Genomic DNA, 18,805 nt, shown 5'->3' with positions numbered 1-18,805 from the left:
CAAGATTTATAAAATCTCTGATATTCTTAGAGCACATGCACTGTGCTACTATTTATATATTTATATAGTTTGGGTTAATGTAATACATTTCTGAAGTTTAAGACATATTCCCATGTACACTGGTTCCTAATTCCTGATTGTATGTTTACTAAGCCCCAGAATAGTGCGAGCATATTATTCTCTTCCAGAAGTTCAATTTGATCAAAATTTGATTTCCAAATTGTCAAGGAGGGTGGAGAAGGATTCATTTCGATCATTTGTAAAATATACACAGTGTAGAAGTACATGTCTGTCATAATCATAAGCATGTTTGCCACATTTAGAACATGTAATGTAATGGGTCGGGAAGCTTTCTTAAGGGAGTATTGGATGCAATACCTAAGATGAGGATAAGTTATTGCTAGTTTCCATAATACATGACGTCTAAGTTTAGAGTGAACCGACCTGTATCGGACGAGATCCTCTCTTAATGACAGTCTGAGTTTCCACCTATCTTCTTCATATGAGGATATCACATATCCTCAAGGTGGTAGCCAGGGGTATTGTTTGTTGGGAATGTGGACCCATATTTCATTTGTGCATGTAGGGTTATCACTGACCACAAGTGGACTTTAAATATGGAGACTCGGGCCCTTGGAGACTCACAACAAGTAAGGCAGGAACATCGGCCACCACAACTCCAGGAGGATTGATCGGGAAAGAAAATGAAGCCAGTGCCACAGTGGGTGGTAAAGTATGGGCAGCTTTACTTGATACAAGTTGATACAGCATCGTATTGAGTTCATGGATACAACTCCTTTCACACAAAGGCATCGACGTATTCCTCCAGCCATGATTCGAGAGGTGAAAGATCATCTTAAACCTTTTTTTTTGAATGTGGAAGTTTACGTAGATCACTTAGTCCTAACATTGCTCTGTGAGTGAGTGAGTGATTGAGTGATTGAGTGAGTGAGTGGGTGGGTGGGTGGGTGGGTGGGTGGGTGGGTGAGTGAGTGAGTGTATCATGTCGCTAAGCGATTGATCTAAAATGTATTGTATGATCAACGTTTGCAATTGTTTATCAGGAATCAACGTACACTACGTGTGGAGTGCTGTGCTCCAATACATCACTCGGTAGAGCCTACTTAATTAGATGGGATGATGTGAAATGGGGCTTTATGTCCCGTTCAAAATTATTTCACTCATAAAACGACGTGCAATTACATATGTGTGTGGCTGCTAATTATATCCCGGAACCTTATGCTTTACTTTTTACAGTGTAACCCCCTGCTTGTGTTTAACATGGATACCCCACTCAGACACATTACACTGTACGCTTTTTATACATGTATTTTGGTATGACACAGCCAGGGTATCGCAGCACCATCAATATAACAGTACTTACATAATAGATTACACAACAGAACAGAATTCAAGTAAACCTTTATTTTCAATATCATTTGCTTGCATTAATTGGATAAATAAAATGTCAAATGATAAAATGGAAAGAAAATATAAAATACATAACAAATGAGTAATTAAGAGGATCAAGGCACCTCATAACAGCCTCTATAGACCTGTAGTATCTCCAGGGTGTACTTCAGTCGGATGTGCCATAATTTAAAGTCTATGTAAAGGCACTAAGGCCTCTGTGCTGTCGTGGCTGGTGATGTGCTGTCTTGGCTGGTGATGAGGACAGCCCAACTTCAACGTCCTGCCGGGGGGGTCTTCCTTAGTTTACCATGTAAACTGTTAAACTGGGGGTTCTGACTTGTGGTTGCAGCCTCTTCAGGGCCAATGGCATGTGAGTTGAGGGCTGGAGGAAGGTGTATCGATAGTAACCTTCTGCGTTCTATCGTCTTTTAGACTTTTGCGATAAGGTAATGGTTACCGACTCTGGTCTCTGGTGCATCCATAGCAACCCTCTGAGGTTATCTTTTGTCCTGTTCGCTCATGTTATCGTTGCCATCTCGGGGTTTTCTGCGTCGATAGGAACCTTATGTGGTTCTCTAACCTTTAATCTTGTACATATAGGTCATTGCTTGATTTTCATGGAAACTGTAAAAAGAGAGAATAATGATTTGAAATATTACGCAATATATATAGGTTGGATGTATAAAGACTAAACGTTGATATTTCAACATTTAGAAGTATTATAAACAGTTGCAAAATAAATACATACCTCAGCTAGAAGCCTTTGAGCAGGTATTTTTTGTGGATACTGCCTGGCTGTTGCTCTGAGGTTTTCTATCTGTCCATGACCTTGACATCTGTCTATGAAATCCGTGCAAGCAGTGCGGAGATCAGGAAGTCGGAACTCTTCTGATGCGCAAAGAAGACCTGTAATACAATGTTTCGTTGGGTTTAATCTCCTAAGGTTTTATTGAAGTTTTATTAGTCTAGTTTAGTTTTCCATTGACATTCAATCTATTTCCTTAGTTAATAACCTCTTCTGATGCGCAATGAAGACCTGTAATACAATGTGTAGCTGCATTTGCTAAGGTTTATTGAAGGTACAATAGTGAAGTTTAATATTTCATTGGCATTCAGTCTATTTTATCAGTTAATAACCTACCGTCAACGTGGTTGACGTCGACCTTGACCTTGCCCGAATGGACAAAGGTGATGAACCTTCTGAATGTCTCCACCTGGTAGTCAGGGACGTGGATGACGAGCGTGTTCGGGTAGGGAGAGGGTTTTTGTTTCTTGAATCTCTTCTTGGCAGTCTTTGTCAGTTCCAACTGTCTCTGATGGTGTAGGACCAGTTGATATAAAGACCTGTAACAGTTGAACATACAGTATCAGACTTGAGTTTTTCATATTCTATGCTAACAGTGATCCAATTCATTTTAATTAGGGGATTTGTTTGTTTCTTGTTTAACGCCACACTCAGCTATATTTCAGCTATATGACGACGGTCTGTAAATAATCGGGCCTGGACCAGACAATCCAGTGATTGACATCATGTGCATCGATCCACGCAATTGGGATACGATGACATTCATAAACCAAGTCAGCGAGCCTTACCACCCGATCACGTTAGTCGCCTCTTACGACAAGCATAGTTGCCTTTTACGGCAAGCTTGGGTTGCTGAAGACCTATTCTACCACGGGTCTTCACAGGTCTTAAATTTGGGAGGAGAGGTGGATACAGAATATAGGAAAAGGACGAGCGGAACAGGGTAGGGCATCAAACGTGCGTGACAACAATTGTAAATGATCTTGTCAGGCTCTGGCATAATGCCATTATATTCTTACCTGCTACGTGTTGCTAGAATGGCCTTGACCCCATGAACCGGAACTTGATCTTTGCCAACAAGGAAAGTGACATCACACAGCTCGGGCATGCTGAGAATAAACGCTAGGCTGTCCTGAAGACCGGCGCTGCTTTTGAAGATCATTACTTCGCTCTGAGTTGAGGGGCGGGGCAGACGAGAAGGTGCTGGGCTTGAGTCACGTGATATATTGGACGAGTCGCTGGATTCATAACCAGACGATGATTCACCTGGGCACAAACACAACACTATAGTAATTAAGACTGGAAATGACATGCACAGTCTGTGCAGGTACACGTAAGCATTTGGGAGGGCAGAACAAATACAAAAATGCTGACTGTGCATCACAACCAAAAACCACAACAATATCCATATACTGATCATCATTAATCGAACTATCGTCCTGGTTGCACTGCCAAATAAACTTACCTCCACTATCACTATCCAGGAAATCATTATCCACCAGCAGAAGTCGTGAACCAGTCCTGTCCATGTTGTACCTACACTCAGATAAGTGGAAATTTAAATAAATATCAGTGTGTCCGTTTGTTGTACGACTGTCAGTTCCAAATTCACCTTTCTTATAAATCCTTCGTTAAACTGTTCGAATGTACCACGTGACCTGGAGTAGTCTCGGCTCCGCCATGTTGTTTTTACAAGCAGTAACTTGCTTCAGGGTGTGTGTTGATACAGCAATCACTCCGTTTTTATTTCCCTGATTACAATGTGAAAGTGATGAATTGTACTATTTAATACTTAAATGGCTTTTCAGCCAGCTTTTACACTTCAGAGCTTTACGTGGTAACTATGAAACTAATCTTTTTGGTACAAAAACACACAAAAAACTTGTAACCAACTTTCAACGGTTAACTATGCATTGTCTAAAGTTTCATAATTATTTCAGGCTAGCCACAGGCATGGTTTATTGTTTGCATACTGGTTTGTACATATCTCATACTGTCTCATATTTGTGTGCTTACTGTATCGATTTATCAGCAGGTATATCAATGCCTAAAAAAGCCATGTTTGTGATACTTTGATAAACTGTTTCTTCCTATTCGTCTTCTTCGTGTAATGAACATTGATTGTTTTCTGTTGGCGGTACAAGACAAAAGTATATCTTCTTGACTTGAGATTAACCCTTCAGAAGCCAATCTCAATTCGTAACTCAAAATAAATCACCGTCAGTGACACATGAGGGTAAAGTAAATAATGTAATATTGACCTACGCAACAACATGATTACAATGTAATGTTGGATTTGGTTGTTTAAGATACCTTATAACAGTTTCGACAGTAAAACACTCAGAAGCCCGAGGCTTACCCCTTGGCTTCTAACACTGCTAGATCCGAGAGCAGGTGTGTAATCAGGGATAACATGACATGTCATAACACAACACTTTACACTGTACTTTGTTACATGTTTAAATGTAGAAAGTACAATTTATATTACTGATGTCTAGCAGCGGAGTATTGCCTCAGTGCTTCTTCATGAATCGCAAGCCGCACTGCTTCAAACAGTTACCTTTAATTGAGGAGGTTTGTGTATAACAGGTTTACAAATGAACACCAAACCAGGTGGCTTACACAGACAGACGGACAGACATAAAATTAGAGTATTAATGTGTCGCTTGATGTTGAAATTTTAAAAAGTATATTTAACATCCAGCAAAATATTGGCTCAAATTTTATAGCATATGTACATAAAATAAATTAAACAATGAAATTAAATAAAGGACGATTTATGCCCTAACTAGTTTAATATATATGCGTTGGTAGTTTTAAGTACGTGTACACATCGTTCCTCCTTATCAGCATGTTTGGAGTGTGTAATATACCAGCAACGTGAGGACGACCTCCAGTATTAATAGTGCAACGAAGTATGAGGTGGCAATATGGATGTGAAACATAAGTTCACAAATTATGCATCAAACGCCAGGTTAAGATATATCAGACATTTGATTGCAATTAACACCTGCATTTTATACATGTACAAATATATATCTGCTTTGAAAATAATTGGTGACACCTCTACTGTCAATGTTTAATCAAGTAATTTGATCAGATTAGCGTGGATTTGTGGACAATAATACAATTAGATCTAGTCGTAATACAATTTATTCAGCAGTACAACACGCAACCATACCACGAGTTGAGGTCACATGGTGTTTGCCGTCGCTTTCAAGATTATTGCACTTATACAGCGTCTGTGTGTGCGTTTGTCTGTGTGTGAGCGAGTGAGGCTGTGTGTATGTGTATGTGTGTCTCCGTTTGTTTCTGAGTGTGTTCTTGTTCAGACACTTGCCAGCTCTATCAGATGCAATGACGCAGTTTTAACATGGACACCTCACTCAGTTTATTGACTCCGAGTCGATCAGTGCTTCTTTTGTTCTCTTATTTCCACGCGTCAGACAGGGAAACAAGCATTTTTTCACGATAATGTATGATGCGGCTGGGGATCGAACCACCGGACTTCCGCTCCCCGTGCAGACGCTCTATCCACTAGACCACGAAGGCTGTACAATAATACAGAACATGAACTGGACCCTGTAATACAGGGATGACCCATTAATCCGTACATATGTAAGAATAATGTTCGTATACACTGATACTCTATTTTATATTCCTTGGTGGGGTGCTCTTTTGTTTATTAAAAAATGCACAATAAGCTCTTGTGAGTCCTGGGCCCTGTTCACAAGGCAATCTGAGCGCTGTGACTGTCGTAAGCCAATGTTAAAGTATGGGGGTTACGAGCGTCTTAGCGCTAAGATCGCTTTGTGCAGCGGGGCACTGGAACAAACTGATTGTCGTCATGTTGAGAAAAGGAATGGTATTTCTTGTATTAGACAAACGCGTATTCTCTGAAAATATTTAATGTTGATAGAAACAAACGACTCCATGTATATTGAATGGAGCCCCAGTGAGAGGGGAGAACCTGTTGAATCAGACATATTTCATTTCGGACTATACCATTTCTGTAGGGGCTGGTCCGAAGGGAACATAATATGGTTCAGGGACTGTGAGGTAGACTAGTCTTTGATCTGCGACTGAAAATATATTCTGTCCTGAACAGAAACCCCAGAACAACCACCACCACCACCATCCCTTCTGCTGCAGAATATTAAATGGTCATCCAAACGTCATATCAGTGGCTTTATGGCAAGTACATGATGTTCATCTGTATCAGGATGTTATCAATGTAATAAGTTATCTAAAATTAAGTTGTTTTTCTGAAATGTGTTTTTGGTTTAATTTGGAAGTAAAAGAATAAGGTTGTTGATTTCCGAAACCTGTTTGTCTCTGAATATGTAACACGTTTGAAATTAATAAGACTGATATTCAACATTTGTAAAGGTATATAATTCTTTATGAACTTTAATTATAGATATAATTACATCGGCAATATATCCTTTCCGCTAAAGCAAACAATCCCTTCATATTGAACCAGGAAGATATACCAACAGTCCCCAGAGTAACGTTGGCTGTGTGGGGAATGAAATTTGTTTGTTTGTTCCAGCTATAGACGGCGATCTGGAAATAATCGAGTCTGGACCAGACAATCCAGTGATTGTGACAAGCATAGTCGCTACTTATGGCATGTCTGGGTTGCTGTTCTTGAAGACCTATTCTAACCCGGATCTTCAGGGGTCAGAGAACAAAGATCACTGTTTGTTGCACATATGTATATCTCCGACAGCGATATAGCCCTGAAATGTTCCAAGAATTATTTGAATTTTAATGTCAGACCGAATCACATCTACAATTAGAAATATTCTACTGTGCTGTTAATCACTGTGTATCAATAGTTGCTTTTATGTCGAGCAATATTCAAACAGCTTCAGCCTTTGTTGTCTATTTTTCGCAAGATTTCAAACATCGTTATTCGACTCTTGCTATTGTATTTTTTACTTTATTATCAAGTAAAATAAGAATAAAAATAATACAAAAAGCTCCTTACAAATATGGAAGGTTGGTGGCAATTTCCTAAGGTAGCGTGTAGAAGTAACATTTCCATGGCATTTAATTATCTTAGGTTTGTTTGCATGGAACTATTTTACAATTATTAGATATAAAATGGTGTTTTATATTATATTGTCGAAAAGTAAAATAAGAATAAAGATATTGAAGGTTGGTGACAGAATTCTAAGGTATGTGGTTTTAAGTGTATGTCAATTATATTGGCATTTGGTTGTATGTGTCTTTTTTTCATATGAATTTCATTTATCTGAAAGGTTATGTAGTCATTGCTATGGAGACTATAATGCTGGATCAAGAGTATTGTATAATTCACTTTTATGTCCGCAGTCCACCATTGATTCTGTGTTAGCTAAATTTACATGTTTTGGCAGCTATGGGGAAAATGAATCCCTGATGGCAAGATTTGACTGTGACAAACAGATGACAGAAGAGAACGTTTCTTCTTGGGGTTGCAGACCTAAAGATCTGTATGCTAACGCTGTCAGAGTAGCAAGTCATCGCCTATTGAGACCAACCAAGCACTCAGGAGTGTTTTCTGTCAAGGTCGGAAACCAAATTTGATGAATGTATCTGGCCACAAGTACGACGCTGTTGTGGACTTTTATAAGTTGCGTGTACTGAGTAGAGGGATTGTGTTTGAGTTGAATCACAGGAAGCCCCTAGAATCTCTAAGAAGCCAATTCCCTCCAAAATGGCTTATAAATCTTCTGACAATGATTACCAGGAATTGAAAGATGTGGTGTAACACCTAACAGAAGAGTTGTGTGGCATTAAAAGCAATTAGTTGATATTGTCACTCACTCTCACCCTAACTACCACCCCATCTCCGTCAGGAATTAAAGGAAGAGGCAGACTTCATTGTGGCTCTATTTGTAATTGTGGCAGATCTTCTCGTGGGCTTTCATACTTATCTCATCAGGGAGCTGTTCCTCGAGATGGGAGCAAGGGTATTGTTTGTTGGGAATGTGGATACATAGGTCATTTGCGGATGTAGGGTTATCATTGACAACAATTAGACTTTAAACGACTTTCTGAAGTTTAAGACATATTCCCATGTACACTGGTTCCTAATTCCTGATTGTATGTTTACTAAGCCCCAGAATAGTGCGAGCATATTAATCTCTTCCAGAAGTTCAATTTGATCCAAATTTGATATCCAAATTGTCAAGGAGGGTGGAGAAGGATTCATTTCGATCATTTATAAAATATACGCAGTGTAGAAGTACATGTCTGTCAAAATCATAAGCATGTTTGCCACATTTACAACATGTAATGTAATGGGTCGGGAAGCTTTCTTAGGGGAGTATTGGATGCAATACCTAAGATGAGGATAAGTTAGTGCTAGTTTCCATAATACATGACGTCTAAGTTTAGAGTGAACTGACCTGTATCGGACGAGATCCTCTCTTAATGAAAGTCTGAGTTTCAACCTATCTTCTTCATATGAGGATATTGCATCACATATCCTCAAGGTGGTAGCCAGGGTATTGTTTGTTGGGAATGTGGACCCATATTTCATTTGTGCATGTAGGGTTATCACTGACCACAAGTGGACTTTAAATATGGAGACTCGGGCCCTTGGAGACTCACAACAAGTAAGGCAGGAGCATCGGCCACCACAACTCCAGGAGGATTGATCGGGAAAGAAAATGAAACCAGTGCCACAGTGGGTGGTAAAGTATGGACAGCTTTACTTGATACAAGTTGATACAGCATCGTATTGAGTTCATGAATACAACTCCTTTCACACAAAGGCATCGACGTATTCCTCCAGCCATGTTTCGAGAGGTGAAAGATCATCTTAAACCTTTTTTTTGTATGTGGAATTTTACGTAGATCACTTAGTCCTAACATTGCTCTGAGTGAGTGAGTGAGTGAGTGAGTGAGTGAGTGAGTGAGTGAGTGAGTGAGTGAGTGAGTGAGTGAGTGAGTGAGTGAGTGAGTGAGTGAGTGAGTGAGTGAGTGAGTGAGTCATGCCGCTAAGCGATTGGTCTAAAATGTAATGTATGATCAAGGTTTACAATTGTTTAGCAGGAATCACTGACACTACGTGTGGAGAGCTGTGCTCCAATACATCACTCGGTAGAGCCTACTTAATTAGATGGGATGATGTGAAATGGGGTTTTATATCCCGTTCAAAATTATTTCACTCATAAAATGACGTGCAATTACATATGTGTGTGGCTGCTAATTATTTCCCGGAACCTCATGCTTTGCTTTTTCAATGTAGCCCCCTGCTTGTTTTTAACATGGATACCCCACTCAGACACATTACACTGTACGCTTTCTATACATGTACTTTGGTATGACACAGCCAGGGCATCGCAGGACCATCAATATAACAGTACTTACGTCATAGATTACACAACAGAACAGAATTCAAGTAAAGCTTTATTTTAAATATATCATTTGCTTGCATTAATTGGATAAATAAAATGTCAAATGATAAAATCCTTTCAAGGGAAAGAAAATATAAAATACATAACAAATGAGTAATTAAGAGGATCAAGGCACCTCATAACAGCCTCTATAGACCTGTAGTATCTCCAGGGTGTACTTCAGTCGGATGTGCCATAATTTAAAGTCTATGTAAAGGCACTAAGGCCTCAGTGCTGTCGTGGTTGGTGATGTGCTGTCGTGGCTGGTGATGAGGACAGCCCAACTTCAACGTCCTGCCGGAGAGGTCTTCCTTAGTTTACCATGTAAACTGTTAAACTGGGGGTTCTGACTCGTGGTCACAGCCTCTTCTGGTCCAATGGCATGTGCGTTGAGGGCTGAAGGAAGGTGTATCGATAGTAACCTTCTGCGTTCTATCGTCTTTTAGACTTATGCGATAAGGTGATGGTTACCGACTCTGATCTCTGGTGCATCCATAGCAACCCTCTGAGGTTATCTTTTGTCCTGTTCGCTCATGTTATCGTTGCCATCTCGGGTTTTTCTGCGTCGATAGGAACCTTATGTGGTTGTCTAACCTTTAATCTTGTACATATAGGTCATTGCTTGATTTTCATGGAAACTGTAAAAAGAGAGAATAATGATTTGAAATATTACACAATATATATAGGTTGGATGTATAAAGACTAAACGTTGATATTTCAACATTTACAAGTATTATAAAAAGTTGCTAAATAAATACATACCTCAGCTAGTAGCCTTTGAGCAGGTATTTTTTGTGGATACTGCCTGGCTGTTGCTCTGAGGTTTTCTATCTGTCGATGACCTTGACATCTGTCTATGAAATCCGTGCAAGCAGTGCGGAGATCAGGAAGTCGGAACTCTTCTGATGCGCAAAGAAGACCTGTAATACAATGTATCGTTGGGTTTAATCTCCTTAGGTTTTATTGAGGTTTTATTAGTCTAGTTTAGTTTTCCATTGACATTCAATCTATTTCCTTAGTAATAACCTCTTCTGATGCGCAATGAAGACCTGTAATACAATGTATAGCTGCATTTGCTAAGGTTTATTGGAGTTTAATATTTCATTGGCATTCAGTCTATTTTATCAGTTAAAAACCTACCGACAACGTGGTTGACGTCGACCTTGACCTTGCCCGAGTGGACAAAGGTGATGAACCTTCTGAATGTCTCCACCTGGTAGTCAGGGACGTGGATGACGAGCGTGATCGGGTAGGGAGAGTGTTTTTGTTTCTTGAATCTCTTCTTGGCAGTCTTTGTTAGTTCCAACTGTCTCTGATGGTGTAGGACCAGTTGATATAAAGACCTGTAACAGTTGAACATACAGTATCAGACTTGAGTTTTTCATATTCTATGCTAACAGTGATCCAATTCATTTTAATTAGGGGATTTGTTTGTTTGTTGTTTAACGCTGCACTCATCAATATTTCAGCTATATGACGGCGGTCTGTAAATAATCGGGTCTGGACCAGACAATCGAGCGATTGACATCATGTGCATCGATCCACGCAATTGGGATCCGATGACATTCATCAACCAAGCCAGCGAGCCTGACCACCCGATCACGTTTGTCGCCTCTTACGACAAGCATAGTTGCCTTTTACGGCAAGCTTGGGTTGCTGAAGACCTATTCTACCACGGGTCTTCACAGGTCTTAACTAGGGGAGGAGAGGTGGATACAGGATATAGGAAAAGGATAAGCGGAACAGGGTAGGGCATCAAACGTGCGTGACAACAATTGTAAATGATCTTGTCACGCTAAACAAGGGACATTGCGTAATGCCATTATATTCTTACCTGCTACGTGTTGCGAGAATGGCCTTGACCCCATGAACCGGAACTTGATCTTTGCCAACAAGGAAAGTGACGTCACACAGCTCGGGCATGCTGAGAATAAAAGCAAGGCTATCCTGAAGACCGGCGCTGCTTTTGAAGATCATCACTTCGTTCTGGGTTGAGGGGCGGGGCAGACGAGAAGGTGCGGGGCTTGAGTCACGTGATATATTGGAAGAGTCGCTGGATTCATAACCAGACGATGATTCACCTGGGCACAAACACAACACTATAGTTATTTAGACTGAAAATGACATGAACAATCTGTGCAGGTACACGTAAGCATTTCGGAAAGCAGAACAAATACAAAAATGCTGACTGTGCATCACAACCAAAAACCACAACCATATCCATATACTGATCATCAATAATCGAACTATCGTCCTGGTTGCACTGCCAAAAAACAAACTTACCTCCACTTTCACTATCCAGGAAATCATTATCCACCAGCAGAAGTCGTGAACCAGTCCTGTCCATGTTGTACCTACACTCAGATAAGTGGAAATTTAAATAAATACCAATGTGTCCGTTTGTTGTACGACTGTCAGTTCCAAATTCAACTTTCTTATAAATCCTTCGTTAAACTGTTCGAATGTACCACGTGACCTGGAGTAGTCTCGGCTCCGCCATGTTGTTTTAACAAGCAGTAACTTGCTTCAGGGTGTGTGTTGATACAGCAATCACTCCGTGTTTATTTCCCTGATTACAATGTGGAAGTGATAAATTGTACTAATTAATACTTAACGGCTTTTCAGCCAGCTTTTACACATCAGAGCTTTACGTGGTAACTATGAAACTAATCATTTTGGCACAAAAACACACAAAAAAAACCTTGTAACCAACTTTCAACGGTTAACTATGCATTGTCTAAAGTTTCATAATTATTTCAGGCTAGCCACAGGCATGGTTTATTGTTTGCATACTGGTTTGTACATATCTCATACTGTCTCATATTTGTGTGCTTACTGTATCGATTTATCAGCAGGTATATCAATGCCTAAAAAAGCCATGTTTGTGATACTTTGATATACTGATTCTTCCTATTCGTCTTCTTCGTGCAATGAAATTGATTGTGTTTTCTGTTGGCGGTACGAGACAAAAGTATATCTTCTTGACTTGAGATTAACCCTTCAGAAGCCAATCTCAATTCGTAACTCAAAATAAATCACCGTCAGTGACACATGAGGGCAAAGTAAATAATGTAATATTCAGCTATGCAACAACATGATTACAATGTAATGTTGGATTTGGTTGTTTAAAATACCTTATATAATTTGTGAAAAAATTCCAGGGTGCGTCATTGCTCTCTTAACTTGAAATAACTTATGAATCACCATTGTGTGACACATAAAAGTAATAGTTACAAGGTATTTTTTAATGAAATATTTCAGTCCTTGTAAACATGTCACGTTACACAAATGCTATTTTAGCTACATGGAAATAAAAAGAAATCGACCATTCTCATAAAACTCTTGTATCGGCTAATGGTTGAGAAATCGTTAATGTATTTCTCCGTTTGTTGTGAAACAGGCTTCTTTTCGACAGTAAAACACTCAGAAGCCCGAGGCTTACCCCTTGGCTTCTAACACTACTAGATCCGAGAGCAGGTGTGTAATCAGTGATAACACTACTTGTCATAACACAACACTTTACACTATACTTTGTTACATGTTTAAATGTAGAAAGTACAATTTATATCACTGATGTCTGTCGGCAGAGTATTGCTTCAGTGCTTCTTCATGAAACGCAAGCCGCACTGCTTCAAACAGTTACCATCAATAAAGGAGGTTTGTGTATAACAGGTTTACAAATGGACACCAAACCAGGTGGCTTACACAGACAGACAAACAGATATAAAATTAGAGAATTAATGTGTCGCTTGATAATTACGTACCGATGAAAGCGAATGTTATTTTAAAAAGTATATTTAACTTCCAGAAAAATATGTGTAGCATATGTACATAAAAATAAAGATAAACAATGAAATTAAATAAAGAACGATTTATGCTATAACTAGTTGGTAGTTCATGTACGTGTACACATCTACCAAAGTTTCTCCTTATCAGCATGTTTGAAGTGTGTAATATACCAGCAACTTGAGGACGACCTCCAGTATTAATATTGTAACGAAGTATGAGGTGACAATATGGATGTGAAGGATTAGTTCACAAATTATGCATCAAACGCCTGGTTAAGATATATCAGACATTTGATTGCAATTAATACCTGCATCTTATACATGTACAATAATATCTCTTCTTTGAAGACTATCGGTGACACCTCTACTGTCAATGTTTTACCAAGTAACTTGATCAGATTAGCATGGATTTTTGGACAAATATATACAATTAGATCTTGGCGTAATACGATATCGTCAGTTAAATGGCAGTACAACACGCAACCAGAGGTGACATGGTGTTTAACGTCGCGTTCAAGATTATTGCGCTTATATTGCGCGTGTGTCTGTGTGTGTCCTTGTGTATGTATGTGTGTGTATGCGTGTGTTTGCGTGTGTGCCTGTGTCTCTATGTGTTCATGTGTGTCTGTGTGTGTGCTGGTCCAAACTAATGACGGTTTTATATGCTATCTCACTGAGATACCATGCCGCAGTTTTAACTCCGAGCCGATCAGTCCTTGTTTTGTCCACTTTTGCCAAGAGCCAGCCAGGGAAACAAGCATGGTTTAATGTCAATAAGTATGATGCTGCTTGGGATCGCTCCCCGGATACACGCCCTATCCACTGGACCACGAAGGCGGTACCACAATACAACACACTTGATCCTGTAATGCAGGTAACACCCGTCAATCCGCGGATCTGTCAGAATAATGTACTACGTATATAGCGATGACTTCAAGGGGGGACAACATGTATTCAAATTTACTGTGGTGGAAGGTCTCTTTTGTTATTAAAGAAACTAATCGAGTCCAGAAACAAACTACAAAAACTACTTATCCGCTGAACATGCTGAAAGTTCTGAAAAATAATGTGTTTTGAGTATATAAACCAACCGATGAACTCCTGCTTCCAGAGAAAAGAGATATGTCTTGGATTAGACTAAAGCTCATTATCTGAAAATATTTAATGTTGATAGGAGCCAACAACTCCATGTAAATTGAAAAGGAGCCCCAGTGAGATGGGAGAACCTGTTGAAAAGCTAGACTTGCTTCATTTAGGCCTATAACATCACAGTAAGGGCTGTTCGGAAGGAAACATTATGTGATTGAGGGAGTGTGAGATAGACTTTAATCTTTAATCAGTGACTGAACATACATTCTGCCTCAAACAGAAATCCCTCATCTAAAATTAGAAATATTATACTGCGCTCTTAATGTCAATAATATTGACATTTTGTTTTATTTGTCTTTTATTTCATAACGAATGTCATTCATCTGAAAGGTTATGTAGTTATATTTAAGGTAAAGTATTATGCTGGAACAAGAGTATTGTCTCATTCTGAAACAAGGATGAAGCGTCTTTATCACCTCACCCTAATTCTTAGCTTCGCAATGGCTAATTTCAAAACTAAGATAGTCCCCCTGCACCAATCTTACCACGTCACAGACAAAGCACATGAGGTAACACCAAGGTGGATAAAATACTTTAACACAAAATTACGTTTAGGTTTAATACTTTTTTAAATATCTTAATTAAATCGGTTATTTCTTAAACAATAATGTTATTTAGTAACTAGGTATATATGGTAATGTTGAAAAAGTATATTATTATCAAATTGGTCATTTACGTCCACGATAAAGTCCATTTGGCAATGTAGGCAATTGCCACAAATGTTCTGATTAAAGTTAGAGTCTAAATAATTATTAACGCCAGCTTTTGTCACTTGGCTATGAGAATACACATGCAATGGTTCTGTTTGAATTGTGTGCCTGAAGATCATTAGTGTATAAGTGTCTGTGACTTGCAGGCAATTCATGATCTTCATTTTGTGTGAATTCCACAAATAGGTAAGGTGTATTATCATGTATAAGAAAAAAATATCATTATGTACACTTTCCGCCAAACAGCCTATTTATCTGATTGTACTTCATGTTACTTGTGAAGTGAGGTGAAATTGGGTTCAACGTCGCGTCCAAGATTATTGCACTTATATAGCGACGTGCATGTACGTGTGTGTGTTTGTGTGGCTGCTTCTACTAGTCCGGACTGATGCCGATTTATAGTGCTAGCTCACTGAGATACCATGCCGCAGTTTAACATGAATACCCCACTCAGACACAGTATACTGACTCCGAGCCGACCAGTCCTTGTTTTAGCCCCTTAATGCCGAGCGCCAGACAGGGTAACAACAAGTACCATCTTTTAACGTCTTTTGGTATGACGCGGCCGGGGATCGAACCCCGGACCTTCCGCTCTCCGGGCGGACGCTCTACCACAAGACCACGGAGGCGGTCATGTTACTTGTGGAATGATGTCTATGTTAGGTATATGTGTAAATGGGGGCATGGGTGGCCTAGTCGTCTAAGGCGCCGCGATTCGCTGAGCACAGTAACTGTTGCGTCCCTTGGGCACGCCAGAAACCTATGAGTTCGAATCCCGTTTCGGCCCGATTATGTTTCTAGGTTTGTCAGCACCATACCCGTGCTCGTGGGTTTCACCAAAGTGGTAAACGTCTGAGACATGCATCACTTCGGGCTTTCCTCCCACATCAAGCTGACACGCCGTGATATAACTGGAATACTGTAAAAGGCGGCGTTAAACCCAACTCACTCACTCACTATATGTGTAAATATTGTTTTAATTGTGATTACTTGGGCAAAACATGTTAATTGGCTATCAATTATCACCCTTGATGTTGGGACAATTTTATGTATTTGTCTGACAATTGTGTAGTTGTATTAGGAGTCCATAAATCCCATTTATTTGTGATAAATCCAATAACCTACTTGTGATATCTAGTATAATTAATATATATTATTTTGTGGCCGTTCTACAATGTTTTACGGTTTTGTAGGGCAATCACTACAGTACTACATGAATACCTGACATCTGGAATAAACTGATCACAACCCCACACCGAATCATGGTTATCATTGGCGCCGAAATATCAGCTGTAACATCTTCGCAAATTATCTATCTAGGTTTGCTAGCACCATACCCGTGCTCGTGGGTTTCACCAAAGTGGTAAACGTCCAAGACCTGCATCACTTCAGGCTTTCCTCCAACATCGCCGTCATATAACTGGAATACTGCTCAAAACGATGTTAAACCTAACATCTAGATTTATTTTAAATAAACTTTCAAAAGAAAAGTTGGGGATCATGACCTATAAATATTATGATGGTCTTCAGAAGAAAGATCAGCTTTGAGAAATGACTGCCAAACGATGGAACGGTTTTGGAACCTAACGCCCGAATACACAAGAAACGTGAACTACGCAATTCCCGCCGTGCGCGTTGGTAGGCGGTCATTCTTGATTTTGACACTTCAGTGAAAGGTCGTCAGATCACTTTGAGTCATTAGTTTTGTAGATTTTCATTTTCCACAGTAACACGTACAGCAACACGTACTAAGTAAGGATAAGATATTCGGATGAACAAGGAGCGAAGTTTCAGCGTAGGTCCTAACACCGTTATCACGCGATAATGTAATAAAGAAGTTGTTCATCCATATATCTTATCCTTACTTAGTATTCCAACTTCTAAATGCCTTTCAAAGAGGTAACACGTAAGCTTCATTGCCGTATTTGTGATCAGGCTGGAAATGCATTTTCTGCAACGTGATGAGCGCCTCAGCGAGAACTAATAAATAAATTCCATGTGTCCAAGTCTGTGATTTGCAGACGTTGGAACAGGTTTCTGCAGACACACGTTTTTTGTTTTGTAATCTCATATTCATCTATGTGTATACAGAATACATCTGTGATACACAATGTGGTTCACATTTTGATTTTGTGTAATACAGAACGTCATGGTAAGCGGTAATGTATGTATTTTGGCTGTTTCTTGTTTAACGCCACATTCAGCAATGTTCCAGCTACTAGTATATGGCGGCGGTCTGTAAATAATCGAACCTGGACCAGACAATCCAGAATATTGACAAGAGTAAAATAGGTTGGTCTGTATGTAAGCGACTGTCAAGAATATCCTTATCCTTACGATCGACAATGACAGATGATGATGATGATGATGATGATGATGATGATGATGTAACTGTCACTGATGAAGACTAAGATGTTATTACAAGATGTATTCTTGAATGACCAGTTACCGAAGAGGAAATAGTAGAGCTATTATGGGTCTGAAATGTAAAAACAACAGGGAATGAGAAAGTAATAGCCGAATTGTTTAAAATGCGTATATTTTATTGCCTTGTCTGTGAATTCTTTTTAATATTATGTTTGACAAAGGATATTTTCCATATAAGTGGGCAGAAGGCATTATCATATCATTTGATAACCTAGTATTAAATTATCAAAATAACTACATGGGGAATTTTATACTAAGTACATTTAATGAGATATATGTTTCAATTCTGATTATTCATTTAGCGTTTTAGCTGATGCACATGAAAAAAATGTTGAATCGCAACCAGGATTTCGCAGTGGATACTGAACCACTGATAATACATTCATTTCGAATTAATCTACAGAGCAAACATTGTGGAGTGTACTACAGAGACGGTGATTCATCCAAAGTGTTAAAACGTATCCATACTATTTAGTCCTTTCACCTGTAACACATAATGGTATTTTTTCAGACTTGTTTGAATATAAAATAATATAAACTCAGATCCTATTAATTTCCCATTATTTATAATGATTTGCAGAGAAAATTGAATCATGTTGTAGTTATAGTATCCAGTTACATTCAGATATAGTACATTTGTTTCGTTTCGTTTTGTTTCGCAAACGAATTTTCGTTTATTCGCTTATGATGTTATTCTTATTTCAGACAGAGACAAATTGGGGTCCAAGAAAATGTCTGATATTGCTGTCAAGTAATTATTTACTTGAATAAGACAGTAATTGTAGGTTTTAAGAAATGATGTATCCTGGCAAGAAGTGAAAAATGGAATCACCAAGGTAGGCTATTGGTTTGTGTTTCATGCTCTTTTTGTCTTGGTTGCCCCATCCATCCATCCATCCATCCATCCATCCATCCTACCCTTCCCTCCCCTCCCCATCCCTCCCCATCCCCATCCCTCCCATCCCATCCCTCCCCTTCTCCCCTCTCCCCTCACAGGCTAAGAAGATATTGTTCAATGTTTTGAGATCACTGATATAGTCGGTCCCTTATGACCTGTTCGTTAAGATATTTGATACAAAGCTTCCATCAATTCTACTTTATGGCGCGGAAATATGAATGGTG

General features: G+C 39.2%; 1 protein-coding gene and 1 long non-coding RNA gene across 2 annotated transcripts; both read right to left on the bottom strand.

The window, feature by feature from the left end:
- Positions 1–2,195: 2,195 nt before the first annotated feature.
- Positions 2,196–3,322, bottom strand: LOC125372756. Its single transcript, XR_007218225.1, has 3 exons — positions 3,238–3,322; positions 2,555–2,757; positions 2,196–2,319 (listed from the first exon to the last, which is right to left on the bottom strand). It is a non-coding gene; the product is annotated as an uncharacterized LOC125372756 (long non-coding RNA).
- Positions 3,323–10,131: 6,809 nt separating this feature from the next.
- Positions 10,132–11,956, bottom strand: LOC124121508 (serine-enriched protein-like). Its single transcript, XM_048383314.1, has 5 exons — positions 11,893–11,956; positions 11,444–11,690; positions 10,750–10,952; positions 10,372–10,529; positions 10,132–10,247 (listed from the first exon to the last, which is right to left on the bottom strand). Exons 1-5 carry the CDS (start codon positions 11,954–11,956, stop codon positions 10,239–10,241), a joined length of 681 nt encoding a protein of 226 aa, XP_048239271.1. The 3' UTR covers positions 10,132–10,238.
- Positions 11,957–18,805: the final 6,849 nt, after the last annotated feature.

This window comes from Haliotis rufescens, unplaced genomic scaffold (assembly GCF_023055435.1).
Source record: "Haliotis rufescens isolate VD_foot unplaced genomic scaffold, xgHalRufe1.0.p SCAF_47, whole genome shotgun sequence".
NCBI classification, from domain to species: Eukaryota; Metazoa; Mollusca; class Gastropoda; order Lepetellida; family Haliotidae; genus Haliotis; species Haliotis rufescens.
This window is presented reverse-complemented; position numbering and strand designations above follow the sequence as displayed.